General features: G+C 42.8%; 1 protein-coding gene across 7 annotated transcripts in view; it reads right to left on the bottom strand.

The window, feature by feature from the left end:
* Nucleotides 1-27,870, bottom strand: part of mctp1a (multiple C2 domains, transmembrane 1a) — a 143,255-nt gene that overhangs the window by 48,215 nt on the left and 67,170 nt on the right. For 5 of the 7 annotated variants that reach the window (XM_034595301.1, XM_034595293.1, XM_034595297.1 and 2 more), the window contains exons 3-15: nucleotides 27,178-27,320; nucleotides 26,983-27,062; nucleotides 24,306-24,417; nucleotides 22,292-22,330; nucleotides 19,173-19,337; nucleotides 18,608-18,738; nucleotides 17,848-18,034; nucleotides 9,873-9,966; nucleotides 4,988-5,090; nucleotides 4,115-4,217; nucleotides 3,400-3,501; nucleotides 2,806-2,880; nucleotides 469-588 (exon numbers count right to left, since the gene is read on the bottom strand). In XM_034595301.1, coding sequence (XP_034451192.1) covers nucleotides 469-588; nucleotides 2,806-2,880; nucleotides 3,400-3,501; nucleotides 4,115-4,217; nucleotides 4,988-5,090; nucleotides 9,873-9,966; nucleotides 17,848-18,034; nucleotides 18,608-18,738; nucleotides 19,173-19,337; nucleotides 22,292-22,330; nucleotides 24,306-24,417; nucleotides 26,983-27,062; nucleotides 27,178-27,320 — 1,454 coding nt within the window. The remainder of the gene's footprint in view (nucleotides 1-468; nucleotides 589-2,805; nucleotides 2,881-3,399; nucleotides 3,502-4,114; nucleotides 4,218-4,987; nucleotides 5,091-9,872; nucleotides 9,967-17,847; nucleotides 18,035-18,607; nucleotides 18,739-19,172; nucleotides 19,338-22,291; nucleotides 22,331-24,305; nucleotides 24,418-26,982; nucleotides 27,063-27,177; nucleotides 27,321-27,870) is intronic. The other 2 variants (XM_034595294.1, XM_034595298.1) reach the window with 1 other exon arrangement.

Below are 27,870 nucleotides of genomic sequence, written 5' to 3'. Positions count from 1 at the left end.
TCACACTTCAGTAGATTGTAGTTGCATCTTCCATGTTGTCTTGCATATACGAGAGTCTTATTTAAATTGAGTTAACTTTGCAACCGCAACAAAGCACACACTCATCAAGTATACACAAAGTGTGCTTGTATATGTGATGCAACTCCAGGAGAAGGAGCTAATGGAGACCATCATATCACGATATTTAGTGTGTGAGTAGTCAGCAGTGAGGGGGTTACAGTGTGTACTCAACTGTGCTTGAGACGCCAACAATCTCTCGTGTTATTGTGCAATTACCAGTGAAGGATCCATACTTTGTTAGCAGAGAGGGTCCTATAGTGTTAGCTCTTACGGTGTTTGTGTCTGTGTGATTCCAGACTAGTTTGTTAGTTCGTAGAAAAAGTATAGACTTCATGGTTAATCTGCAGGGTTTTCGGGTAATATGCTACATGTTTATGGCAGTGCATATGCAGGCTCACTTCTACGTACCAAGAAAGCACAGATGCTCCTCTGTGGTGAGTCCCATTCGAAGCAGCTGTTGATGTAGCAGCCAGTATTGATGAGGAACATGATGCAGCGTCTGACTCTGTTAAAGTTGCGTAACAGCAGCTGGAAAGTTAAAAAAAAAGAAGAGAGGAATACGTGAGTGTTTTAGACAATCGAAGGTTAAAAAAATTAACTGTAAGGTTAGGTCAAACTTTATAGTCCACCAAGTGGAAAATTGTCTATGGCTCCAAAGAAAAACAACGTCATAGATTACAAATAACAACAATATGATAAAACAGTTAATCTGGAGAGTTCAATCGCAGACAACGTAACAAGAAAAACATTTACTTATTAAGTTGTGATGAATTCACAACTTAATAAGTAAATGTGTTGCATCTCAGAGTTAGAACCTTGGTTGAAATGAAAAACAGCCACCAACTCTTCTCATGGAAGCTTCAGAGCCTGTGGTGCCTCATTCTGCTGTCACTTTGCAAACTGGAGAAGTTACGACTTAAGATTTGTGGTATTGACCTCACTTTGTCTTCAATGTTGCAGCATCAGAGCGCTGACGACAGCACGAGGACATTATTATTATTCGCTACAAATGCATGTGGATCAACGTATAGGACAAATGGCTCCTTTAAACGTAACAAGCCGACACACAGTGATTCTTTGAGTCTACTGTCCCAGCGATAAAGTTAAGTACAATAATAACAATTTCCAACACGCCCCCTGGATTCTCCTCCCTCAGGGTTCTGCAGGCATTTGGCCAGAGATGAGAGAGAACTGGCTAACTGCTGTCCTCCCAATGGGTTGGCAGCCATTCGGGGAATAGCATAACAGCTATCACCCAATCAGGTCACCACCAGGAGAAAGTGCTCCCAAAGGACACACCGTCTCTGCAGATCGCTGTTCAAAAAAACATTCTAGGCCATTATTTTACTCTTTGGAAAAGTGTGTGTGTGACTGTGAGTTCTGTGGGTATGCAAGTATATGTTTGCAGCACTACAGAAACCTCTATTGTCTGGATGTGTGCGTGTGTTTCCGGGTGGATTTGCATGTGGTTAGGGGTGGCTTGGCTGCTTTGATGCTAGATGAGAGGAGGATTCCTTCTTCTCTATGTATAATTATGTGGAGCTTTTTGTTGCCAAACTGAGGATGACTGTACGGTGTCCTGCTGGGGACACAGAGACCCTGAGGACTGCGAGACTGTGAATCATCCATTTCAATGTTCCTCGGCGCATGCACTTGATGTACACGCTGTACTCTGCCAGGCTCATTATTGCCATAACTGCCTTGATAAGAATATTTTTTTTCAGGAATTATTTCAAAGAGTGCCTTGAGTTATTCCTTAAAAAACACTTAGAAAAGCGGTGAAGCCATTTATTAAGTCAAATGTCATAATTGCAATTAAATGCTTGCATTTGGCAGGCGGGCAGCTTATGTGCTTTTTTTCTTCTCTATTCTGTGTGTGTGTGTGTGTGTCAGCACACTAAACAGCAAGCAACGGCAGGGGAGCTCCTACCACACAAAAGAGCCCTCATGGGGCAATCCCTCCAAAGCAGCCAGTGACATCATCATTGCGAGACACTGACATGGGTCATCTCAGTGAGTCAGAGGTGAAATGGATGAAAAAAAAAAGATTCGGCACTTGGGACAGGAGCAGAGAGAGAGGGGCGACACATTGAGAGAGAGAGAGAGAGAGAGAGAGAGAGAGAGAGAGAGAGAGAGAGAGAGAGAGAGCAGCGGAGATGGCAGACGCAGTGAGGAAGAGGGGAACATATAGAGGGCTGACAAAAGGGGTGGTATGGGAGCGGCGTTATGTGCTGCGCTGGGCCGGCCACGGCTGTGCTCGGCTGTGCATGGCGCAGCATTGACTGCTCAGCCCAAACGGTCACTCATATGACACATCTGATGTGGGCCAGCCCCTACCATTCAGCCCTTTGTGGTGCCGCCACACTGAGTGGCGTGACAATGAAGTGCAAAGCAGCAGTGGCAAAGAGGGCCAACTATAAGGATAGCCAATCTACTTATGCACCCCACAGCTGACAGCTTGACATTTCTATTCACCACTCAGAGTGGGATACGAGGGGGGGAGTGATGAGAGAAGGGAGAGAGGAGGGAAGAAGAAGAAGAAAAAACTGAAACGAAAAGAAACGCTGTTTTTCCTTCAATCATCCTGTTATATCTTGCCCACACAGTTGTTGTACTTTGCAAGATGCCACTCTCCAGGCGTGTTGGGTTTTGCCTCAGACAGCTGAGCAGAACGGCTCATACGGTGGTGGACACAGATAAAAATGAGGCGGAGAGGTAGACGATAAGTGTTGGCTGCTGATGTACCTGTTTGGACACTCTGGGCTCCTCCTCGATGTACTTCTGCTCGATGGGGATCAGCGTCCTGAGACCAGCCTTCACCTGGAGGATGGAGGGAGCGCACACTGTGTCACAAACAGCAAATGGTGAGATTGAAATGACACTGATCCAGATAAGTGAAATTATAGAGACGCAGTCAAGGCAAGGGACTGTATTTGGATCGATTAGTGGGATTTTCTAACACAGTGAGTGCTGATGTAACATGGCAGCACATGCGTAGAGCGATGCCCCGTGTCAGAGGCTATAGTGAGAGCAGGGGAGAGGGAGCGGTAAGATGGCCGCTGTAGGACACACACAGTGATGGTGACTGGGGGAACAAAGACTGCTGAGAGGGAGTCTTCGATAATTAAAGCCAAAACGAGGACGAGGGACAAGGGACGAGGGATGAGATGGAAGCAAGGGAAAGGGGGGGGCAAACAGAATAAAGACAACAGCAGCGTGAGGGGGGGATGCTGGAGAGAACAAGAGAGGATGGAGAGAGAGAGAGAGGATAATGGGGGTGGAGGGCAAGAAAAAAAAATATCAGGGAGGAGAATCAAAAAAGCAAAAAGAGAGACTTACAGCATTAAATATCACGTCTATTTCGAGGAAGATGACCCCTTTTGTTGGCCCTGTCAGCTCCTTGCTTTTCAAGGCGTAGGCTTTGCGTTCTCCATTTTGGATCTGTGGGAGAGGGACATGACAGGCGTCTGTCTGGCAATACCCGGCTGAATTGGCTCCCCGGGCCACCTTTGAACCCCAGCTGCTGCCGCTGACAGGGAACCCAAAACAACTGTGGCAACTCTGACAAGTACCTGTTCATTACCCACTGCAGCTCGGCTCTGTCAAACAGAAATTAACTATCCTGGGGAATCACACAGTACAGCGGAGCATGGATACATTAGATACACAGCTCTTTCACCGGCCATATATTTCTAAAATATAAGAGACACTCGTCATCCTTTTTTTCCTCCAAATCACATCGTTCCATCTCTCGATCAGTGTCATTTTCACATTATCTCTCAGCCCCTGACTTTCTTTTTTCTCACCTATCAATCTCTTGTGTTTTTTCTCAGCCTCTCTTAATTTTTTATTTTTTTCCTCCTTCCTGTCATCTCTATCTCTTTGTGAAATAATAACAGTCTCATCTGTGGAGTTGCAAAAATAACCTCTGCTTTTTATATCTTCCACTGAGTGTTTTCATTCTCACTGTTCCTCTACGTTCTATCCGCTATCCCCATGGGGAGAAGGAGAAGAAACGCACACATACACACACAGAAATCTATCTTTGACTCACATTTAGTAGAGGAATAGCCACTTTCCCCAGGAAATCGGCACTTCTGTCTCGGTCCTCGTCGTAAACAGTGACCTCGAGTACCGAGTGGACGTCCTTCACGTTACTGGACCACACACAAAGACAATATCGCTGACATATTTAACAAAATAAGGGCGACAAACTCAAAATGTGTGAAAGCGATCACATCCCTGCACAAGCTTGTTTAAATATTAAAGACACTAAAGAAAACAGTTGAAAATCTTAAACGCCATATGAGGCATAAAACTGCCTGGTATTTGAAAACCCCCTAATGCATTAACATAAATGATTAAAATTCATTAACATGCTTTATGTGATATTGCGCTACATTACTGCATGAGCCAAGTAGAACTCAAGTGTGAAGCTCAGACGTCTCATCATTTGAAAACAAGGCTAGAGAGAATATATATATATAAAGCAGGATATGAGGACATGCACTCAGAGAAAGACCAAATTAATTTGTAACATGAATTACATGAAAACTTATACTAATACATATAATAATCTAATAATAATACTTGTAATAATTGTAACATTTGGAAACATTCATGAGCCTTTTTTAAATAAAAAATTGTGAATTTTAGTTTTTTATGTGCAAATAAAACATTTTAAAACACTATAAAGAAGAAATTATAACAACAACAAAATTATATTTTTAGGATCAAAATTCAATAAACATTTTCATGCCAATAAATTTTTTTAGCAAATCACAGATAAACTGTGATAGTGATATGAAGTAAATAAAAAATGTGGGACTCGGTTAAAAAAAACGAAATAGAAAAATCTATCTTTATTTTCATCACTGCAGTGAATACAAACTCTGTGTGTCCGTGTGCATTAACACACTCCACTCACAAAGTGAAGACCTTGTTCCACTCTGGGTTGAGGTTTTTGTAGACGGTGTGCGTCTGCAGCCGATCGTTACTCAGCTCCACCACACAGAACGGGTCACTCTTACCTACGGAGCACAAACACAGGAATGACCTTCTCAGTAAAGAGAGAGAAATAAACACTGCGGACACTATAGTCCCGTCAGCTTGAGGTTTTCAAGGGAAGCAAGAATTCGCAGAAATTCCAGCAGCTTTTGTCCATCTCCAATCATTTATATTAAAACAGATCATATATATAGCATCCGCCCCTTGTAGCACATCACAGCTCTGATACATTGGACTTATCACAACTGCAATAATATGATTCTTTCATTTTTAGCCCCGATGTCATATATATATTATACAACAGTATATCAGTGGAACAGCTGCAAGCCGTTTCTATCAACACCCTGGGAACATGGACGACTAGAAGATAAGCTCCAGGACAACTGTGCCCTCGGCACTCAGGAGGAGGGGGCGGGAGAGAGAGCAGACACAGAAGATTTGGAGAATGGATGGTGCTGAGAACACAGAGGGCGACGTGGCTCTGAAGGCCACAGAAGTTCAGAGTGGGAGATAAAGAGAGCGGAGCAGGGTGGTGAGAAACATAGCTGGTCCACGATTAGCGGTTCCAGAGCGAGCAGTGACACGGCAGCGGCAACCCCCATGAAGGAAGGAGTGATGTGAGATTTAAATGGTGAAAGAAGGACAGAGATAACATTTCCTCATTGCATTTCTGCAGAGAAAGATTTTAAAATCGGCCTCGTGGCAGCAATTTCATTAATTAATTTCATTAATATAACGAGTGATATTTTAGAGTAATAATAAAAAAAAACATACATCCACACGTGGATTTATCCTCCAGAGTAAATCATTTTAAAAACTCAAGGATCACACATAAAACCATTGGAGTGGCCTGTCGCTGCAAAGATAAAACTTTACTGCACCGTGTGAAAACTTTTAAGACTCTTCAATATCATAAAGCAATAATGATATATGGCTCATTATAAATCATATTCATCAATGCTAATTCATTCCAACAAAACCTTCAATTCACAATTGACTCCGCTTACGCAACGGGGTAGAGAGAAGGTGAGAGAGACGGAGATGAAGAAAAAAGAAGCACGATCACAAACTTATGCCGTCCCTCCTGAGAATAGCGCACTGTACTATGTCCTATATATCCTCTATTTGTTTACCAACATCTCACATTCCAGTTTCTTTGTACACAGAAAGGACTGAGACCAGCTCCCCACGCCTGCCAGCCCACCTCCCTTCAACCGCCTCGAAATGAACTAAAAAAACAACACAACTCTTAATTCAGCCTTTGATCATTAGGGGGTTTTTTTCTGTGTTTCTTTTAACTAAAACTGTTGGGAGCTGTTGAGCTGTTTGTTCGAGCTTATCACTTGAAAAGGCTGGGTCAGGAAGTTAAAAAATAAATATGTCCTACGCAAATTTCCTGGGAAAATCTTGAGGATATAAAAAAATGTTGGTAAAGCAGCGATGTTGCATAATAAGACTCGGTAAAAGTTGGGACTGAGTTCAAAACCCCCTACACTGTCACATGCATGTGTGTGTGTGTGCGTGCGTGCGTGCGTCTGCGTGTGTGTGTCTTGGGAAATGTGTGTGAGGGAGTGTGTCATTGATTGGTGTGATTTTCTTCAAATGTTGTGACAAGGGCAGGACATTTAGTGGGCGTGCAAAGTAAATGTCACTGTGATCAATGCTGAGCCGTAGGTGTTGCCTTTCATATCCGTTTGTGGCGCTCTATTGATGTGGAGCGTTTGAAGTGGATATTGACAGCTACGACTCCTACGACAGAAACACAGATACATTAAAATACACCAAACACAACCGAGTCAAGCGCCTCCTGCTCTGTGCGTCTCCGTGTGCACACTCCGTCCGCCATGAGAGCTGTCTGACTTCCACGTACACGGTTTATTGAAATGCAAACTCACTATGAATACACATAAAAATGTTTTTTTTAATTACTACAAATCATTTTTGGGGAATAGTTTCATTCAGTGTTTTTACAGTAGTGAAAATTTAAAATCCTCTATCATCATCCCAGCGCCTTCACAGCATCAACAAATCTGGTCTCATTAAATTTATATGCAATCACGCAAATTAAGAAATGGAAATGATCTGCGCCGAAGCCCGTCCCTCCCCAGGTTTCCCTCTAATATTTTGCTTTTAATGACACGGCACGCTGTGTTGCCGCAGAGACCCAGTTGTCACTGGTGATGAACTTTCACCTTATTGGCCACCATCACCAGAGGCAGCTGTCTTAACCAATTACACGCTCAGGTTTGAGCGCCACTCAGCGATCATCCAGGTAATGTCCGAGCACAGTCCCCCCCCCCCCATCCTCTGGGTCCCGTCTCTGTGGCGCTGGCTGGGGGTCTGCGGGGGACGAGCGGGCTCACACTCATTTCAGGGCGCCCTGAGATAAGTGTGGAGGATGAATACAGTGGCGGAGATGAAGGAGCGCGCTGTAATTGCCTTGCAGGAAGCTTAGCGTTGGTGAGGGGTGAGGTTAGAGAAGGAATGCACGCTCTCTCCTGTTCCCCGAGTAATCAAAATTAATTATTATTCAGACTTTAAAATGTAAATCAATTGCATTTTTGTTGGTATTCTTGTTTCAGTTCTGTGTCACAATATAAACTTAAGTATTTCCCCTTGTGTCAAATAAAAGCCGTTACTTTACAGGCAGCTTACTGAAGGAGAGTCTCCACCGGCTGCAGTGCTGCTGAACGTGAGTGTGTGTTTCGATGCGTGTGTTCCTTCTGAAATGTTCCAACACTGTAGCATCCACTCAGAGGGACAAGAGCTGGCAGACAAAAGGGATTGTTGGTTTTAGAGACTATTTTCAGTTATCCTACTCGGCCTGGAGAGGAGCTACTCCACAAAAACACTTCAATTAGAGAGAGAGATGGCCAGAGAGGGGAGAGAGAGAGCGAGAGAGAGAGGAGAGAAGACAAGAGAGGAGACAGGCAGCATGAATGGGAGAGAGAGAGAGAGGGTGAACTCTCTCTCTCGCTCGCTGACCTCCTCTCTCTCTCTCGCACTCTCAGTGCGTCTGTTTGTCTGTCCGCCTGTTCTCTCTCTCACCTTGCTCCTGACCCTCTCTTGGTCTGGGATGTTAAAATAGGGTGTTCATGCGGCGAGGGCTCTTACGAGGCTCTCACACAGAGCTATTGTTTCTGCCAGTGACACACACACACACACACACACACACACGCACATTTTCACTCTAAAAACAGGAATTAGCCATCTAGAAACTGTTTCTTTGGCTTTTTGTCTTTTATCTGTATGGGATCCTGTACTGTATCTACTTGTGAAGGAAAATGTTTTCGAAGAAAATAGAAAAATATTTCCTTTGTGGCTGTAAGAACGTAGAAATTCAAATGAGGTAAAACATTTGGCTGTTTGAATTTTTTATCTCTTTGGATGTCGCAAAAAAAGTGAAAACCTACATTTGAAACCAAAGGAAGGTTTAACATCACAACACCTTGTTTTTACACTTGTGTATCTTTTAGCAAGTGAAACCCAAGTTGTCGACAAAACTTGCATATGTCATACAATGCATTTCTCATATCATTTTAAATTTCCACACGTTCAGTAAAAACTTCTCCTTTGTCAGGTTAAACATGTTCCCATGTGGTGATGTCAATAATGAATCGAATCTAATTATATTTGTGTAGCCAATATTCACAAATCACAGTTTGCCTCATAGCATAACAAACTGTAACTACCCCCCCCCAAAAAAATAACAACAATTTAAAGATTCATGAGAATAAGACAGTGTCTAACATAAATGAAGAGGTGTATCAATGTTAAAGCTTTTATTCTAAAAGGGAACAGCAATACTAAAACACAACAAAGAAGTTGGTTGTGCATTTTCAAATCTGAATTGACTTTTTCCTCAAATGGTTCGTGTGAAGTGAACCTGGAACAAGAATTTAATTTTCACCACAGGCTGTGAGGAAACTGCTCTGAACTCGAACATGTGACCGCGTCGAGCTTACAGACACCCGGTGAAAATCAAATAAACAGCCAATAGACATTTTACTGTATTTCCACAGTTTGTTTTTTTAACAGGGATCCATGAAGCTCAGACTGAATGATGAGCTTTACAACGAGGTCATGGAGCAAATTTCTGCTCCGAGTGAAATACAAGAGCCATTAGCCCTGCACTCCGGTCGCTCCACGCAATAACCCAAATCAACCAGCTCCACTCCGTATTGGCTAATGGGACTGTGTCTGCTTCAAATGGAGAGAAACTTCAGACTTTCTCTCTCTCTCTCTCTCTCACACACACACACACACACATGCACGCACACACACACTTCTTCTTTCTACTAGATAATACAGAGTGAAAAACTAGCCCTGTCCACTGTAGACCTAATTAAAAGTAAGAATTAATGGAGAATGGAGGATTCAGAGAGAGCGAGCAGAGAAGGAGGAGGAGGAGGGAGGGGGGAGGGAGGAGGGAGAGAGATTTGTTGGTTCAAATGTGTACTTTTTCTCTATTATTCAAATGAGCAGCCAGCATCTTCTTCTAAAAATGTAGAGACAAATTTAGTGACCCGCACAAAGTCGCCTTTAACTCTCTCCAAGGATTCTCACACAGGATCATCCCTTAACCAAAATTACACCCTGACTTTATCTTTGGCTACAGATTTATGGAAGATTGCTGGTGGAGGAAAACACACCCACGGAAATTGTTCAGTGTCTAGATCCAAAACTTGAGCGAAGCAAAAGTGTGAGTACAAAGATGAAAAATCAAGGGCCCAACTTCTGACAAACGTGAACAAGAACTACAGAGGTTATTATCCTGTCGTTTGAACCTAAGGTTGCCATCTTACCTGTGACATCTGCCGCCATCAGTCCCTCCGCCCGGATGACCTTTACCTGCACCACGCCGACATCTTTCAGGTTGTGCAGCGACCTCCACAGGCTCTGAAACATCACAGGGACAGGGGTGAAAGGTCAAACAGGATGGCAAATTAGCATGGAAGAGAAAGACAGGTCAATAGCCTGACATTTCATTAAGAGAGGAAAGGGTAGAATATGTCCTTTAGCAGTCCTGACGTGAAGATGTGGAGCTGGCATTTATGGTCCAAGACAAATGGCCGGATTTAATTTCACTGAATAGCTGCTCCCGCCTGTGTAAGATGTTTCCTGACTTTGTACTTTTTAGATAAAATGGAACTTTACCAGTTCGGGTAAAAAAGACGAGCCGTGTAGGAATACACTGTAAAAGGTTATTGCAAATAAAAATTGTACGTAGATAAATGTAGAACAAAGATGGGTCATTGTAGACAACAGGCAAGTTTAGTGCTGTAATATGTGAAGGATGAACAAGATTACACAAACTATAGCAATGTATTTATTACTAACATACAATGAGCAAAAAGCATAAAATTATACACTATACACTGTTACAATTAGAGCAGGTGTTTCTTTTGTTTTTTTCCATTAACTAGTTTACTAAAAATAAATAAGTCACTCATTTACTTGGTTACAGAGGAAACTGTTTTTGTGAAGATTAAAGTTTTGTTTATTGACCATTATGGGAGCAAACAAAGGAATAAAATTAAAGGTGTGCAGCTTAAGGCTGAGCAAAAGGGAAATACCTATTAATAATTATCGTAATATAATTTTAATCAAATATTAATATCACAAAGGTCCAACATATAATCGATATACATGCATTGTGTAAGCACAGTGAGGAGAAATAACACACAATTGAACCTTTTTTGCTGGTTATCAAGAGTTTGTCATTCTCTGTCCATAAAGAAGAGTTTCTTTAAACTTGAAAGAAATAATATTTACTGTGAAATGTATTGATACTGACTGATATGGAAACTTTTATTGTAAAATGATTTTTCATATTGCCCAGCCCGAGTGTAATTATTGAATTAATTGTCTTTTTCAAAGCTGATTCACTTCCTGGTCAGTCAAATATTTCATCCCAGTCATTCCACAAAGTGCTTTCTCATTAAGTTGTGTGTAGGATTGAGACGTTAAGAGACATTTAAACAGTGGGTGAACAGCGGTGTCAGCTCACGTAATATGTATATAATATGGAATAAGAACATTCTTACTTCAAAAAGTCAAGGAAAATGTGCAAAGAAAATGACGGCACATGAGCACAATTTGCATGTGATGTGATTTCACTGATATTATCGCGTCTGTCTTTGCATTATAAAGACGGAGAGTCAGAGTATTAGGCTGATATGTGATAATAGAGGTATTGTAGTGAGAAGACACATCCAGTGAAGCGTGGCTGGCAGTGATATCATAGTTACGAGGCAAAGACACACACACACACACACTGGTGACCTCCACACACACACAAATGGTTGATAAACACATCAACTGTAACAAGAACAGTCGGACACACAAGCTTACTCACAAACAAAGCACATATCCCCACTTGATATTCTTCTCCTCTTGCAGGCTTACACACCATAACAGGACATTTACATACACAGCCAGGAGTTGCCATGAGGCCTTGTGATTGTCTAAAAACCAGAAGAGGGAAAACTGTGTACACAAGGTTTTAATAACCAGGAGACAGAGGAGTGACTATGTAAAAAGAGTTGTTTGTAAATCTGACGAATAAAGGAGGACCTGTGGAGATCTGGGCCACGAGGCATGGGCACGCGCACACACAAAAACACACACACACACACACACAACCATAAACTCACGCTTTTGTTCACACCCAAATACTCAGGTATAAACACATGCATAGAAAAACCTACACTGAGGCCAAATTGAGTAGCATGTCGGCGTGTCTTAAAAGCAGAGTGGAAATGCACTTCACTTCAATTTATTTCTCTCTCCCTGGCAATAACCCCTTCCATCCCCACAGGAGTAATTATAATTTAAATTTCAGAGTCAGGGCCAGGCTACAGACTTAATTCATTATTACCAACTCTGTCAGACTCTGCCTGTTTCCTGCGATATCATTGTCCAAAAGCTCTCTAAAGGAGATGAGAGGGGAGAGTGTGTGAAAGAAAGAGGGGGGAGAAAAAAAAAAAGAGTGTGTGAAAAAGAGAGAGACATACAGGGAGAGAGAGGGAGAGAGAGAGAGGGGACAAGTCTCAATCTTAAGGCACGATTTCTCTGAAGATACAGCTGCTTGTTGTGATTATTGGGGGGCAGCCAAGAAGAGAGGGAGGAAAAGAGTCAGAGAGAGGGCATGGAGGAGGCAACAGAGAAAAAGACTAGAGCAACTGTTGGCTGGCCACTGGGTGTGTTATACCAAAATTTGCAGGTAAACACAGGTTTTTTAATGTGGGTAAAAAAGGGGGACTGACTCCTTTCCCATTGCCGAAAGAGGAGTTTGCCTCGAACGTCACGTTCAACTTTGCAAACGCTTGACAACTGAGGCGCTGTCTCACTTCACCGTCTCTCTAAGTGATCACATTCACCTGGGTGTTTCCATCACCGCCAATCGGAGCCTGAGCCGATCAAATCCCGTGTCCGCTGTGGAGTCATTTGACCCGGAGTGAATACAGATTGAATTAATTCCCATAGCTAGAGACTAGATGGTTAGCTGGTGTTAGTGGGGGTTTTTGACCAGTGGAAAAGAGGCTTTAGTGTTCAACAGTAGAAATAGTGATAACGCAGCTGGAAGCCTTTACAATCCTTTTTTAGCTACTCCCCAAAATGTGTGTATGTATGCGCGTGTGATATTTATGGATTTACATTGTAACTGAACCAATTTAGATTGTGTCTTATTGGTTAAATATGTAATGTTTTAATTCCTACACACAGTTTAGTTTAAAACAACTATGAACTATATATGGTTTTGGAAAACTTGGCTGCTTGACATTTAACATTTTAGAAAATGAGAAAGGTTTTGTGTTTGTATGTTATGTTTGTATCCCATAGTATTATTAAATGTAAGACAATACCGAACAACAGATATATATGACAGGCTCAGACACTCGAGGAAGAAAATGAGAAACAATTATTTCTTTAATAAATAGATGTAGAGATTATTTTTCATCCCCCAACCAATTCTCCGCTCTTCATCCCTTCCTCCTTCCACCATCTAGTCTCCCTGAGGGGACATTGGAGGCTCAACCTCCATCCATGATTGGTGGAGAAGACAAACCCTTCCTCCATGAGGATTCAAATCCCCATTAGAAAGATAGACAGCAATAGATGGACTGGACAGACAGACAAGTAGAGAGACAGAGAGATGAAGGGAGGCCAAGACCAACCCCCACTCCTCCATTTACGTCTCTGCACACCCCCCATCAGCATGCAGGTGGAATGATGGGCATACAGAGATGAAAAGGAGGGATGAAGCGAGGAGAAAAAAGGATGGACAGAGTTAGCTTTCATAAGACAAACCCCCATCCTGTCAGTGATTGACATGTTGTCACTGTGACGTCTTCTTCCCATCTCTGTCATACTGCACACACGCAAATGAATCAACGTCGGTAAAGCCTCATGACTCACTGTCATCTTTGCATCGTGTCACCTTTCATCAGCACTGCAAATAATATGACACATACACACACACACAAGGAGAGCATCTGCCCGGTAACCGTTCGCTTTAGGGGGACATTTGATCAAATGACCGTGAACGCTCAACCACAAACAAAAATGCTTCCAACTACCACTTCTGTTCATCAGCTCACCATCACTGTCTGTCAAGAATCTATCTCAAAGTTTGCCCTCTGCCCGTCTCACACTTCACTGCAGCCCCTGATCGCCCCTCCTGCCCAGGTTGTGTCCTCTGACATCACCTTAGAGCATAGCAGCGGAGTGGGTGGGAGAGGTACTGCAGGTGTGTGAGTGTGTGTGTGTGCAATACAGTACACAAGGGTGGGTGGTGAAGTGCCACCACTTCGGTGGAGGTCACCACGTCCTCCTCCTCTCATCCACTCATCTTGCGGCCACCTCAGGCCCATTAAGAGCCATTAGTGTGTGTGCTCCTTTGCCATCATAATGCATAAATCTCTTCTTTTCCTTCTCCCTCTGCCCCTCTCTACTTCTAGGAAACAGTAATTAGGGATGAAAGAAAGGTTACAGTGAGCAATAGTACATCTAAGGCAGTTGTCACTGAGTGGGTGTATTGCACCGTGTTGCATACGGCTCAGCCATCAGCTGCATTCAAAGTAGTTTGCGGCAGAATTTTATATGTACTCGTTCACACGCATGATGTACGTTGTAAATGCGAGTGTACAGAGGCACATATAACAGACCTGATAGACACACACACATGCATATATGTAACAGGCAACATAATGCAGAGCGGCTGGAGTTCATTAACCGTCTTCAATGGCCTCGGATTTAGGTTTTAAAATCTATGAAGTCTTCTTAAAAAATGGAGAGTGTGCATGGAGCACGCAGTAGTGTTTTATGATCATCTGCTACACACTGCCTTAAAGTACTGGTGTGTGTTTGTGCGTGCTATTTCATGATGAGCAAGGTGGGCCATGCCGCTGGCGACTGGGACGAGCAGAGGACTTCAATTGTCTTCTCTACTTTCGTCTGTGAAGGTATCTGCTCTTTAAAGCTGTGATGATGACAGAATGGTTCTTGTATTACTCTGCCATCCCCCATCTCTATAGTAGATAGCTGACACAGGTATAGGTACTGTTTTTGCATCTGTGTGCGTCTGTGTGCGTGTGCGTGTGCGTGTGCGCGCGTGTGTGTGTGTGTGTCTGTTTGTGATTTGCAGTAGTGGATGATTTGTGCAGGCTTGTGCTGAACAGCTGATCTCAAGCTGATAATACTAGTCATTAAAATTGTGCCCAAGCACAAATGCCCACAAACACACACACACACAGGGCAGATTAGTGGGCTTTGAGCAGCACTGTTATGAATGAGTGGTGGTACTTGGTCTTATCAGTACTTTTTGATAAGGTACATCTTTATTGAATTCTGCAACTGAAAGACAGCCAGTCTGGGGAGAAGCAATATGTTAATGGAGAGAGACCATTCAAGTCTTCAAACCGACCTCACAGTGCCCCTTCATCTGCGCCCCCCCCCCCACCACCACCACCACCACCAGCCTCTATCTCTTCGTCCCTTCATCTGAAGGGAGGGCCACGGCGGCGACAGAGAAAGAGCCGAGGGCTGACGGGAGAGCGGGACAGAGACGCCGGGGTGCGAGAGAAAGAAGGAAAAGAGGTAGGCGAGGGAAGGGAAATGTCTTGGCCTCAGCCGAGCAGAAAAACGGGGTCTGCGCGAGTTGTGTGAGAGGTGAAATAGCTTTTTCTTTTCATTTTACACGCCTTCCCTTCCCAGTGCAACCATCACCCTTTACCTCTCGCCCCCTATTACACACACACACACACACACACACACAGATACACACACACTCCCCGCCGTCATTTTGTTAGTGTGAGGAGAGGCACAGCGTTTGTGTCTCGGTCCTAGAGCTCCCCCCTCTGATCCTGGGTGGTTGCTGCAGCGTGGTGCAAAGTGATCGACCTCCTGCAGCTAGCCAATAAGGCACCGGCACGGCTATGTAGGTCGTGGCATCCGTGTTTGGCCTGTGGAGCCGCGCCATTGGTGCTTATGCACAAACGCGGAAAAACGCATCTCAGAAACACATCCTAAGCTCACAAACACAAACCAACAGCTGTTTACTCTACATGAACACATTCACTGTACATCCTCAAAAAACAGATGGAACTAAGTGGCACTCGTTTTGAAAATGTGCCTCCACGTCTCTACTCCATGATCAAATACAATAGGTGATGATATAAATCTCACATATTTATTTTGATATATCAAACTTAAGATATTGCATGCAAAAAAATTATAGTCCCTATTAGAATAAGTCAAGCAAGTAATGATAATACCACATATCATTTTGTTGACGTGCAGAGAAATGTCTCATGTCAAGGCTGTCAGTGAATGCAATCTCTGGAGAGTGCGTGCGAGTCGTTGTTGAGTGTCTTTGTAGCACGGAGTGAGGATGACAGGGTGTGAAGGGTTAACTAGGCTAAGACAAAGACATAGGCTGAAAGCATTGTGTTGAGTGGTGGGCCTCTGGAACAGATGGGGCCTTAGGGCTTACTCTTTCTCTTTTCTTCCTCTCCATCTCTCCAATACTGAGCTCAAATCAGCGACAACTGGCTAACAAGCTAAGACGTTTTACACCGAAATAAATGACTCACATGCATTAATCATGCACTCGCAACACACACAAATCACTGCAGGACACCGATGCAAATACCAAACAATACTTGGGGTGTGAATCATAGCGGCGGAGACAAAGCAGCGATGTGAGCGGGCGCACTTTCCAAACACTTAATTCAAACATCTCTGCCCGAAAGAGACATGCGATTTCTCGTCTCCTTCCTTGACCTCTAAACCCAATGTTTTTCTTCTTTTCCATTTTGTGCACCTCCCACTCCTCCACTTCTAACTTCAAAATCACAGCTGCAGGTTGGTGGAATTTATTCCAAACCTCAGTACATCAGCTTGTACAAATAAATACTGGTCTTCACAGATAAGACACATTCTTCATAAAATGCTAATAAAATGACTTCATAACAATCAGACGAGTGGTGATAAATACGGGGGAGTTGCTGTTTGACACGTCAGCCTGACTCATGACATAAGAACAATACTTTTCTGTGCAACTTGGACAAGTTGACAGTTACACAGTTGCATCAATCCGAGGGATGAAGGCATAGAATCAGGTACATGGACAATCAGTAATACAGAAGATGACTGCATGAAATTGTTTTTAGCAGTGTGAAGGAAAAGATCAAGTATATGGGCATGGATTTCAAGGAGGGGAACTTTGGAACAATTGTTAAGTTGTATTGATGCTCCCTCTGCCTGTGTTCCTGTGCTCAGAACAAACACAAAGCATTTTTTTCCTGAGAATAGCCGCAAACAGAAATTATGTATGTTGAACATATGGACATGATCAAGAATGTGTGCACAGATCATCAAGGAAAAATCTCAATAACAGCATCACGAATCTATCTGCACAAGCTGAAAATATACCTCACATATCTCGACAACCGATCATCTTATGGGCTTCACACTTGGCATGTGTATTGTTTAGGGCCCGAGGAGGTGCAGTGTTCAATTTGGTGCGATTTGGAGACGCGATTCGTTCAACATAAGTAGAATTTGAATAAACAGGGGACTGGGGCTTTGTAGCAGCGGCAGCTGGGAGTCATCAATGTCAGAGCCATCACAGCAACAGGCGTGATTCTCCAGTTCGGGGTTCGAGCTTCAGTGAACTGTATATAAATGAGTGAGCAGCTCTCTGTGCAGCAGCGGTGGTGCAGCTTCAGGATTCTGCAGACTTGAGTCCAGCAGTCGGTCTTTACTTGGCGCAGCTCAATTACTGCAGGTCACTTTTACAGCAGGTGACACTGTCATGAAGGTCAGTGTTGACATTTTTCTGACATCACAGAGAATCAAAAATGGGCCATAAACATATTGTCACCCTCTGATGGTAATCAAAATGGAGATGGCTTATCGAAAGTTTAGTGACATAATCTGACCACCAGGTAACCATCTGTTACTAGACTCCAGTCATTGGTTCTATCGAACAATGAACCAAGCTAACTCTAGGATTAGCTGCCTTCCCCAGTTAGTCAAAACAGTCCAGTCGCTAATATACACAATGTTAAATTTGCTTCATATTCAATCTAAAGATAAAAAGAGTGCAGTGGTGCAGTAAATCTGAGCAAATCATGATATTCCTTAAAAACGTACAAAAACAGAATCTTAAGGTCTTCCAGTTGAGTTCTGGCACACTGTGCGCTTGCCTGTCAAAAGTATTCACACATTTATCTTACACTCGCTCATACAAGGCTGCACTTTCAATAAACTCACATATCTCTGCATGATCTGGTGTCTCTCGTTGGGGTCGTCCAGTATGTTGATTGACAGGTCTGAGATGGAAACGGCAGCAGAGGCAGTGAGTGTAACCAGGAGCACCATCACGCCTTCGTTTTCCTCCAGCGGCAGGTCCAGCTTGTGTGTGTGCTCTTTACTGAGCTGCGACAGGTCAATGGTACACCTAAAGTACACACACATGCCACAAAAAAAAAAAAATTCCAATTACTGAGTTAGCATTCATTCCATTTCTGACAACTTAGCCAAAGCTGATACAATTAAAAGCTTTTAGCAGTAACCTGAAGCCGTCGCAATTGATTTTGTAGCATGACCTTGATGTATCTCTGGTTAATATCACGGCAGGCTAGTAGTAATTATTGCATTTGGGTCAAAGAGTTCAAAGCAAATGTTTCCTCAAGTGCCTCCACTCTGATGAAAACAAGAAAAGATTCCACGGGGAATGGCTTAGTATTCACCCAGGGTTTCAATTTGCACAGGAATGTTATTTTCTGCAGTGTATTGAACACAGGGTCAAAAAAAATTAAAATAAAAAAAAAGATTATGTTCATACAAATTAGAGACATGGTCATTTTGGACAGAATTGATTCCAAAAACTATCATTGTGCAGCTTTTTTCTGTAGAACCCCCAGTGTGAAGGATGTGTCATTTTGCCACAGGCGACACCTGTTCTACCTCAAGAGCCTGAAAAAGTAATGAGATCACAACATATCCAGAGACGGACGGAGAAACACTGTACCTTCCCATGAAGTCATCCTTCTTGCCAGCATCTTTGTCCCACACTGTGATGTCTACAAAACCTCCGTGCTCCTCATACAGGTGGAAATCAAACTGCTCCCTCCACTGGGGGTTCAGCGTTTTGGGAATTGTCTGAGGAAACAACAGAAGCAAATACTCGGTTGATTCATTTGTTGTTTAGATGAGATATGTATATGTCTATATAAGTTCACAGAGCTACTTAAACTTGGACTTTTCACAGACTATATGAATTAAACTGTTGCACCGTTAGAAGACAAACAATAAGAAAAGACTGAATTCTGTAAATTCACACTGATAAGTGAAGCATTTTCCTTCCATAGTGTTAGTAAGTCAAGAATGACGAACTGAGAAAAACAAAAAAGATCGAGAGGTATGTGATTGATTTAAAATATTGCATAGTTCATCTAGAGAGATCTGCTTCTATGTAAACAACATTTAAGTTGTTTTTCTAATGAACAATATAGCAAAGAATAAAACCTCTTTATAAAAATGCTCCTTCCTTACCACTAAAAGAAGAACATATTCTCCAACAGGAGGACGTTTACCTTGCTCTTGTACTTCTGGTGCCCCATCCTGAATTTGACGTAAGGGTCACTGAGGCCGTTGGTGTCCATGGGCTGCAGGCCGCGACCTTCTATCAGACTGATGCTGACTATACCTCGCCACAGCTGGGATTTTCTGTGCACATCTGACAGACGCATACTCTGATACTGCAGCAAGCACACACACAGTCACGCAAACATGCATTTATTATGACAAAGGCGCGGACACAAACATCAACAAAGCAAGCACACATACACAGACATATGCATTAATTAACCCCGAGGTACAATTGTGGCTGTTGTAAACTCACAACTACAAAACACACATAGAGGAAGCAGAACACACAAGATAACACTTAAACTTAAAACACAAAATCAAAACAGTTGAATTTACCCTTGAGGTGTGGGCTCATCTGACCAGAACAGCCAGTAAATAGGTTAAAAGGTTAAAAAAAATCATAATATTGCCATCTCACTATATCCACTGAACAGTTTCATGGGGAAAAAAATCATCGCTTGTTGGTAGCAGCATTTCTGCAGAAAAATGAGGAACATGTACCATGACCCCTTTCTACGCTTGTTTACCGGGAATCTACTGTCGTCAAAAATGTGTATGTCACTGCATCTACTTGTTCTTTTTTTTATTTCACACAAAGTTTGAAATATATTAAATAATAAACGAAGGACGCAAGTGATTTATAGGCTGTCTTGCCCGAACTGGAAAGACCACTGCGACACTGTACTTCTGTAAATTTTGTATTCCATCTGGCAGTGATGTAAGCTGACAGCTCCGCAAACTCAGATTGATGATTATCCATATTTTAAGTCTGTAGTTTTTTTTTTTTCTTCCTCCAACACTTTTCTCAGCACTTACAGGCCTATTTAACCTCTCTTTGAATCATGTCAGTATTCTTCACTAAAACAAAGAGCAGGGTATTTATTTGTCAAACAAATACACCCCCTTCTCTCTCCTTCTCTCCCTTTCTCTGCCTTCCTCTCTCCTCCTTCCTCGTTAGGGAGAATTTATTAGCATAGCTTTTGTTTTGCGGGTGAATTTCATTAAACTCTGAACAAACCCTGCCTTGCAAGTGCGGCCCTTTGATCTGGAGACGGAGCCTCTTAATTTCCATTCTCCAGACATTAAACAATGCGAATGGCTCCCTGAAATACAGCCAACCTCCCATACAGCAACTCCCACATCTTTCATTCCTCCTGTTCACTTGCTCCGAAACACACTGTATGCTAATGACGAGAGGTTGCCGTTATGTCCTACGCTAGCGTGATCCTAATTGTTTCCTTGTTTTGTTTGCTACATATTTCTTCTCGCAAAAAGAAGAACCATGGGCTATTTGAATTGGGGATCCGTGTCCTCTCTGCCAGAGCGCAGCAGGAAGGAGATCATGCACGGAGATGTTCGTGGGCTAAAAGTCTTGAAGAGATACCAGTGTTCAGTTTAAAAACTAACGCCGCCTTGCACATGGTTCCACTTTTCACAAGGAAAAACGTTTGAAGTGCCAAAAGAAGCATTTTGCCTTGTGGTAAAAGTTAGAGACCTGAATTCAGCGTGCCTCTGACTTATAATTATTATCTCAAACTACTTCTTGAATAGTTTGCATCTCCTACTGTGGGTTCAGCGCTCATATATGCTTCATTAAAAAGAAGTGGTTGTGTAAAAATAACCGTGCACTGTGTTGCCGTCGAGCACGTAGGCAGGGAGGCACTCAGGAGCAGCGCCTTTTTTGGTGGGGTAGCACAGTAGCTAGTTCGTTAGTGTTTGAGCTAATTCCCGAGTCACAGGCGGGATGGCCCAGTTAGGAGGCTTCAAAGGCTCGGTTTGGGGAAGCACAATACAGCAGGACGTCTGCCCAGCTCCAACCAAGCGCACTTCAAATGTGTGTCTGTGTCTCTTGGTGGGTATCAAACTTTTTCACGGATGGTTGAGGAATCATTCAAAACCTCTAGGTGCAATTTAGGAAATCAACTAAAAGTAAAACAGAGTTTCCAGATTCAGCCCTACTCGGTGACGACAGGAAAATAAATACCCATGTACCTTATTAGAAGTGAAACATGACTGCAAATTAACATAATCATGCTTACAAAATCGTCCCTGATACTTATATAATTCTGTATTTGGCTTAAAAAAAAAAAGACATGGCAGGTGCTTCATGCAGGAGCAAATAAGAAGCAGAGCCTCGACCAGCATCCAACAGCCACATACAGCAAAACCAAAAAGGTAGCGGTCTCTTACAGTATATGGCAAGATGGGAACTCAAAATAATATCAACTTAAAAGATTTCCACGACAAGGGGTCTAAGAGTGTCCTCTAATCTGCCAACATTCAGCAAATGTTTCACAGAGGATCTGGACGCCTTTAAAACCCCACAAAATAAATTACTATTATTTTCTCACACGGTAGCTGCAATACACAGTGCAGGTCGAAGGTGGGAGAAGCATGGACATGTCGTACTTGGAGCTCAGGCTCAGCAAAAGCACAAAGCTCACTAGATTATTTTACCTGCGAGATGAATTCATTATGAAGCCAATGGATCCTCTTATTAATATCTGACTTCACTGTAAATAGCTAAAGTTTGTGACGGCTGTTTTTTTGGGAGTATGTGAAAAATGATGCATAGTAAAGCTCTAAAATTAATGATTATCACTTTTTTCTTCAATTTAAGAATACAATGTTAATGAGGACAATTAAAAAAGTAGAAAATACATTTCTCATAACAATGGTAGTATTTAGATCATGTTACTTCCAAACCTTTGGGTATATTTACATGACCTATGACACATGGTTCCCCTTTAATTGCACTCGCATCCCAACAAAAGGGTTTACATCCCCTCAGCTGATGTAAAACACAGGCGGTGTATTGCAGCTTGTGGAAAATAAACTGGTGACGATGAGAACGAAAGAACTGATCGAGAAAAGAAAAAAGGTCTAATACCACTGTGGGAGGGAAGGGGAGGAGGGGGAGGAAGAGAGAGGGGGGGGGGGGGAGAGGTTCCATTCAAGTACCAGGACACCAGTGAAGAGTGCAGGAGAGGTGAGGTGTGGTTGGTAGTGAGGTTACATCACAGTTGGAGGGTTGTGGGTGGGGTTACATGCTGTTTTAGTTTACCTTACTAGATCGTTTCCAGTTCCTTCTCAAAAGCATGGTCTGTAAATGAGACAAAGCGGTTACAGAGCGCCCCCCAATGTCTCCCCCTTAAAGCTGCAGGATCAGAAGTTAAAGGGCATGGGGGTGTATGATGGTCATGTTAGCCTTGGTCTGGTGCAGGGGGGGGGTTAGATAAGGAGAGGGGGGGCAGTCGTCAGTCATGCATGTTAGGTATAAGCAGGGAGAGTATGAGAAGTGCTTGTACTTGTCATATGGTCTGAAGTGTTGGCGTATGCACACACGCTGTATCATAGACTGTATATAAAGATGGACGACACATCTTCACCTCCTCCCACTGTCCAGGTTTGAAGCCAAAATATCCCGGGATGACGTCATGCGGAGCCCAAGTCTGTGCAGTGGTGATCAGGGGATGGAGCCGCAGCAGTGAGGTCCAGCCAATACACATGCTCGACCAATCACGAGTCAGTCTCAGCTGTCAATCATGACGTCATCCCAACAAACTAAAATAACTAAATCCAAACTTACTGGGAATATGAGCACTGGGACATAGATCTGGGTGAGAAGAACGACTTAAAATGGCCGGAACTTTCTTTGAGAAATAATTATCTGACGTGTACTTTGACTTTTTAGTTTGGTTCATGTCCCATCCACTAACACAGAGGAAGGAGGGTTAATAACCCATAATGCAGCAAGCCGATCAAGATCATATGGCTTCACTTTTGGGGAGCCGTCATGTCGTCCATCTATAAATACAGTCTTTGGTATGTATACGCAATAGCTGCTGTTTGTGCCCCTTATACATTATAATCACACAATGTACACACTCAAACAGAGACTGCAACTGATCCACCTCCTGACTTGACTTTACTGTTTTGGTCCAGTTATGGAGAATCACCTTGACAACAGTTGAACTTAAGGAAGAACTTTTCTTATACTGACAAAGCATAAGAGTGAGGATTATTGACAGGTCCTAGAAATAGCTTAAGGTCTTTTTGCATGTTTCAAAGTTTGGCGTCAATTTATTTTTGTGGTTAAAAGTGTCTTATTTCTGTGAATATAATCATCAGTGCACAGGTTTCAAATCTATATATGAGGATTAACATGTGCACATCGCATGAACTTGAAAACACTCAGTACATGAAACTGATCACCACATACAGAAACACTAGATTCTGCATAATAACTCAAATGATTATTAGTAATTTGATAAAGGATTGATTCAAATATAGAGTTAAGTAAAGTATATTTTCCTTTTCTCTTCCATACCAGTAGATGGCAACAGAGAGAGCCATGACTAATGCACTGGTATAACCTTGTACTAATTTTCTTCACAGTTGGAGAAATCCAAAATGATGCTTAACCTAAATAGAGTTTATTTGTTCTGTCAAATGTGGACTCTCTGAACTACAGTACTAAATAAGCACCAGAATTAAGACATCAGATCAAAAGGAATAAAATATTTCCCCCATGACTCTGCCTTGTTCCGGATCGAGCATGCAGGGGTCCAATTAACCAAACAAATAATTGAACAGAAATAAATGCAACTCTGAAACATCGAGCATGTCCGCAGAGGCACGAGCCAACATAATTAAGAAAGAGAATCCGGTGCTCTTTGAACACGAAACTTTTCCACTGAACATGTTAATTACACTTGTGTTTATGCCCATGCATTTGCTGAGTTGGAGAGTTTCCAGAAACTGAGGCTGACTGGAGCCAGCACACTCCAGTTCATCAGCCTGCCGGAGCTTCTGATGTACGGAGACACACTTCACTGAACTGGAGTAGGAAGTTTCATTATGATCAAACTTATTGTACTGATTTGAGTGGTTCCCTACTTAAAACTTCATGTAGTTCCTTCAGCATTTATATTATTCGCCTTCAGTATACGAGACATATCATAGCGTGATGTAAACTGGGGGATATGTAAGATCGGAAAAGAATCGTTCCCCTGAATGAGAAGGAAATGTAGTTTGTGCATAATAATAATCTGACCAATAGTTCACAGTTTTCTTACAGCCTCCCTGATGTCTCCCTCCTTCGGTGACAGAGTGACAGAAAGATCCAGGATGCCCAGGTTGTGTTCAGGGTACTGTGGGTCCTTCAGGTCCAGCGTCACATCCTGGGTCCTGCAGGGAAACACAGCAAACCATGTTCACTAACTCTACATGCATGTGCTTACAATGTAGGGATTCCACATGTGTATATTAATAAATGCATGTTTCACACACATACACCCGATCCATCTGAACATAAAGTCGATTCACATTTTTAATCAGTACCAGTCTGACAAGATGGATGTGGAGCAGGGAGATGAGCCGCCCCTCTGACTGCTCCATTCTGCTTCTTCCCCTCCCCCTTCTAAATGCCAGTCTTATTGTTTTCAAGCGTCCCACCTTGCTAACAATCTTGAATTATGCATATTGGGAAATATGTGAGGGTTTTGACCTGCTATTGACAATTCAGTTTGAAGTCATAATCCATACATAAACCAGATGAATGAATTATTCAAATTGAAAATCTTTACTGATCTACATTGTATAATTTGGTGAGAACAAAATTATGTAACAACGGTCAATGGAAACCAAAATCATCAACCCATTGAGGGCTGGACTCAAAACCGCAAAGGAAATCCAAGTAAAAAATGTAAATCACAGGCTGATCCAACTTGCGTGAATTTCATCACGACAACTCATAATGTGACTCAGTCTAAGCTGCAGGATCAGAAGTTGGGCATGTTCAGTGGATGGTGTCCTGGGGGACCTGCTCCTAGACCTGGATCAGGGCATCAGTGAGCTCCTGGACAGTCTGTGGCAGTACTTTGTGGTGTCGGATGCACCGATATGTAACGTCCCATAGGTGCTTAAGTGGATTTAGGTCAGGGGAAGGTGAGGGCCCGTCAATGGCTTCAAAGCTTTCGTCATCCAGGAACTTTTAACACACTCTGGCCACATTAGGTCGGGCATTGTCCTGCACCAGGAGGAACCCAGGGCTCACTGCACCAGCCTAAGGTCTGACAATCGCTCTGAGGTTTTCATCCCAGTGTCTAACAGCAGTCAGGGTAGCGTTGGCTGTGACATGGAGATCTGTGTGACCCTCCAAGGATATGTCTCCCCAGACCATCACTGACCCACCAACAAAGGGGTCATGCTGGATGATGTTACAGCAGCATAACGTTCACCACAGCGTCTACAGACTCTTTCACACCTGTCACATGTGCTCAGTGTGAATCTGCTCTCATCTGTGAAGAGAACAAGGCGCCAGTAGCGAACCTGCCAATTCTGGTGTTCTCTGGCGAATACCAATCAAGCAGCACGGTTCTGGGCTGTGAGCACAGGTCCCACTAGAGGTCGCCGGACCCTCATGCGACCCTCATGGAGTCTGTTCCTGACAGTTTGTTGGGTTTCTGGCAGTGCTGCTCCTGTCCCTCCTCGCACAGAGGAGAACATGCTGGTCCTGCTGCTGGGTTGATGCCCTGCAGCTCTGTTCAACCCTCCTCGTGTAACAGCCAGTCTCCTGGTATCTCCTCCATGCTCTTGAGACTGTGCTGGGAGACACAGCAAACCTTCTTGCGACCGCACGTATGGATGTGCCTTCCTGGAGGAGCTGGACTACCTGTGCAACCTGATTGGGCCTCATGCTACCAGTAGTGACAAGGACACTAGCAGAACAGAAAACTAGAGAAGAACCAGTCATGAAAGATAAGGAGAGAACACCACATGCAAAACCATTTCCTTTGTGGGGAGTGTCTTGCTTGTGTGTTTCCATTGCACCTGTTGTCACTTTCATTTGCTTTCAATTTCTGCCAATAGATCCCTTTCACCTAAATCTTACGTACTGAACCTTTAAGTCATCACTTATCACATTTTGATATGTGACACTAAAAAGAGAGTACAGGTTAAATAACAACAAGTCAGTTTAAGTAAGGCCGTCAACTTTTATAATGAGAGACACTTCAATTTTCATAGAGGTAGCACATGTGAGAAAAGGATCGAGCCAGCATCCAAAATACCAGAGCCCTGGAACTGTCTCATTCAACTAGAATACACTTGTTTTCTAATGATATCACTTACACTTGTGGTTTTCCTGCTATGAAAATCCAAAATGTCTGCAGTGCACAGGGTCTGTTGTGCATGTTGACTCTCTGTGTCAAACTCATGGCTCACTTGAGTAGATTAGAGCCATTATTCATATCATCAGTGTTTTTTCCTATCATGACAACTCAAAATGTATGTGGTGAGAACAGACTACTGCTTATAACCCAACTTTCACCTGACTAGAGGTGTGATCAGCCAGTGTAATTAAGTTCATCTTTCTTTTTTCTTTGCACAACCAAACCTCAGTATAGTCCTGTTATATTTTATGGGGTTTGAGGTGAGCTACCAAAGACTGCCACTAGAGGGAGGCAACAGACTATATTTGGTCAAAATGAATCGAGCAAAGCAAGGTGGGATCCTTGGAGACGGGTCAAGACTGAATTTCCTTCCAACCATTAACCTCAATATTTGTTGTCTATTGAAACATGAGCATCTCTGAACATGCTTATTACTGAGGGAATGTAGTTACCAGTGTGTTCAATACAATCAGTGGAGAGTACAGGAGAAGTTAAACTGCAGGGAAATGAGGATGTGTAATATGTCCGTGTAAAGTAAAGCAGCAGCAATAAAAAAAGAAGTTAAAGTAGAGAAAGAGACCTCTGATGTTCCAGTGACTCCAGGTGGAGATACGCTGAGCCCATGAAATCATCCTGGAATCCAAAGTCATAGTCAAAAACCTACAAGGAGACAATAAACACAACAGTAATCAGAGGCCCCTCAACACAGTTCTACAAAATGTGACTTTTTGCATGTGGTAGTCAATATAACAGCAGGATGAAGCTCAACACTTACCTTGACATAGAGCGGGTCCTTCAGGGTTTCCACATGCAGGGTCACTCGCTCGTCCCACACCGGGTTCAGGTTCTTGTGGATGGTTTTACTCCTGAACACCTCCTTCCCTGCAATCTTGAACTTCACATACGGGTCACTGGTCCCTACAGGGAACGAGAGTCAACACAGAGATACTTGTAAATAATACGATTAAGAGGACTTCAACACAATAATAGACTATTTTCACAGCAGCCATTTTTGTATGAAACAGCAGGTAAAATACTGGTGTTACTAGTCACATTAATCAATCAATCAAAATTATTTGTATAGCCCATATTCACAAATCACAATTTGTCCCATAGGGCTTAACAAGGTGTGACATCCTCTGTTCTTAACCCTCAACAAGAGTGAGGAAAAGCTGCCCCAAAAAAACAGTTTGAAAAAATAATACATATTCTATGTCTTGAGATGTAGAACACAAATCCACAACTTGTACGTATTTTTTACACCATGCCGTTGTTTTGTTATAACCTCTATTAGTGTAACAAGGTTTGTCATGTGACTCGTGTTCTGTTGTAGGTCATATGATCACCAATATTTAATGTTGAATCTGTCATGTTTCATGCACTGCCTCTATTTGACCAATAGGTGGCGCTATTGATTCACATTTCATTTTTGTAGCCACACATGTTGGCAGAATAAATTAATACAGCA

The sequence above is a fragment of the Hippoglossus hippoglossus genome, chromosome 9 (genome assembly GCF_009819705.1).
Source record: "Hippoglossus hippoglossus isolate fHipHip1 chromosome 9, fHipHip1.pri, whole genome shotgun sequence".
Classification (NCBI taxonomy): domain Eukaryota; kingdom Metazoa; phylum Chordata; class Actinopteri; order Pleuronectiformes; family Pleuronectidae; genus Hippoglossus; species Hippoglossus hippoglossus.
Note: the sequence above shows the minus strand (reverse complement) of the source record. Positions and strands in the feature narration are given on the sequence as shown.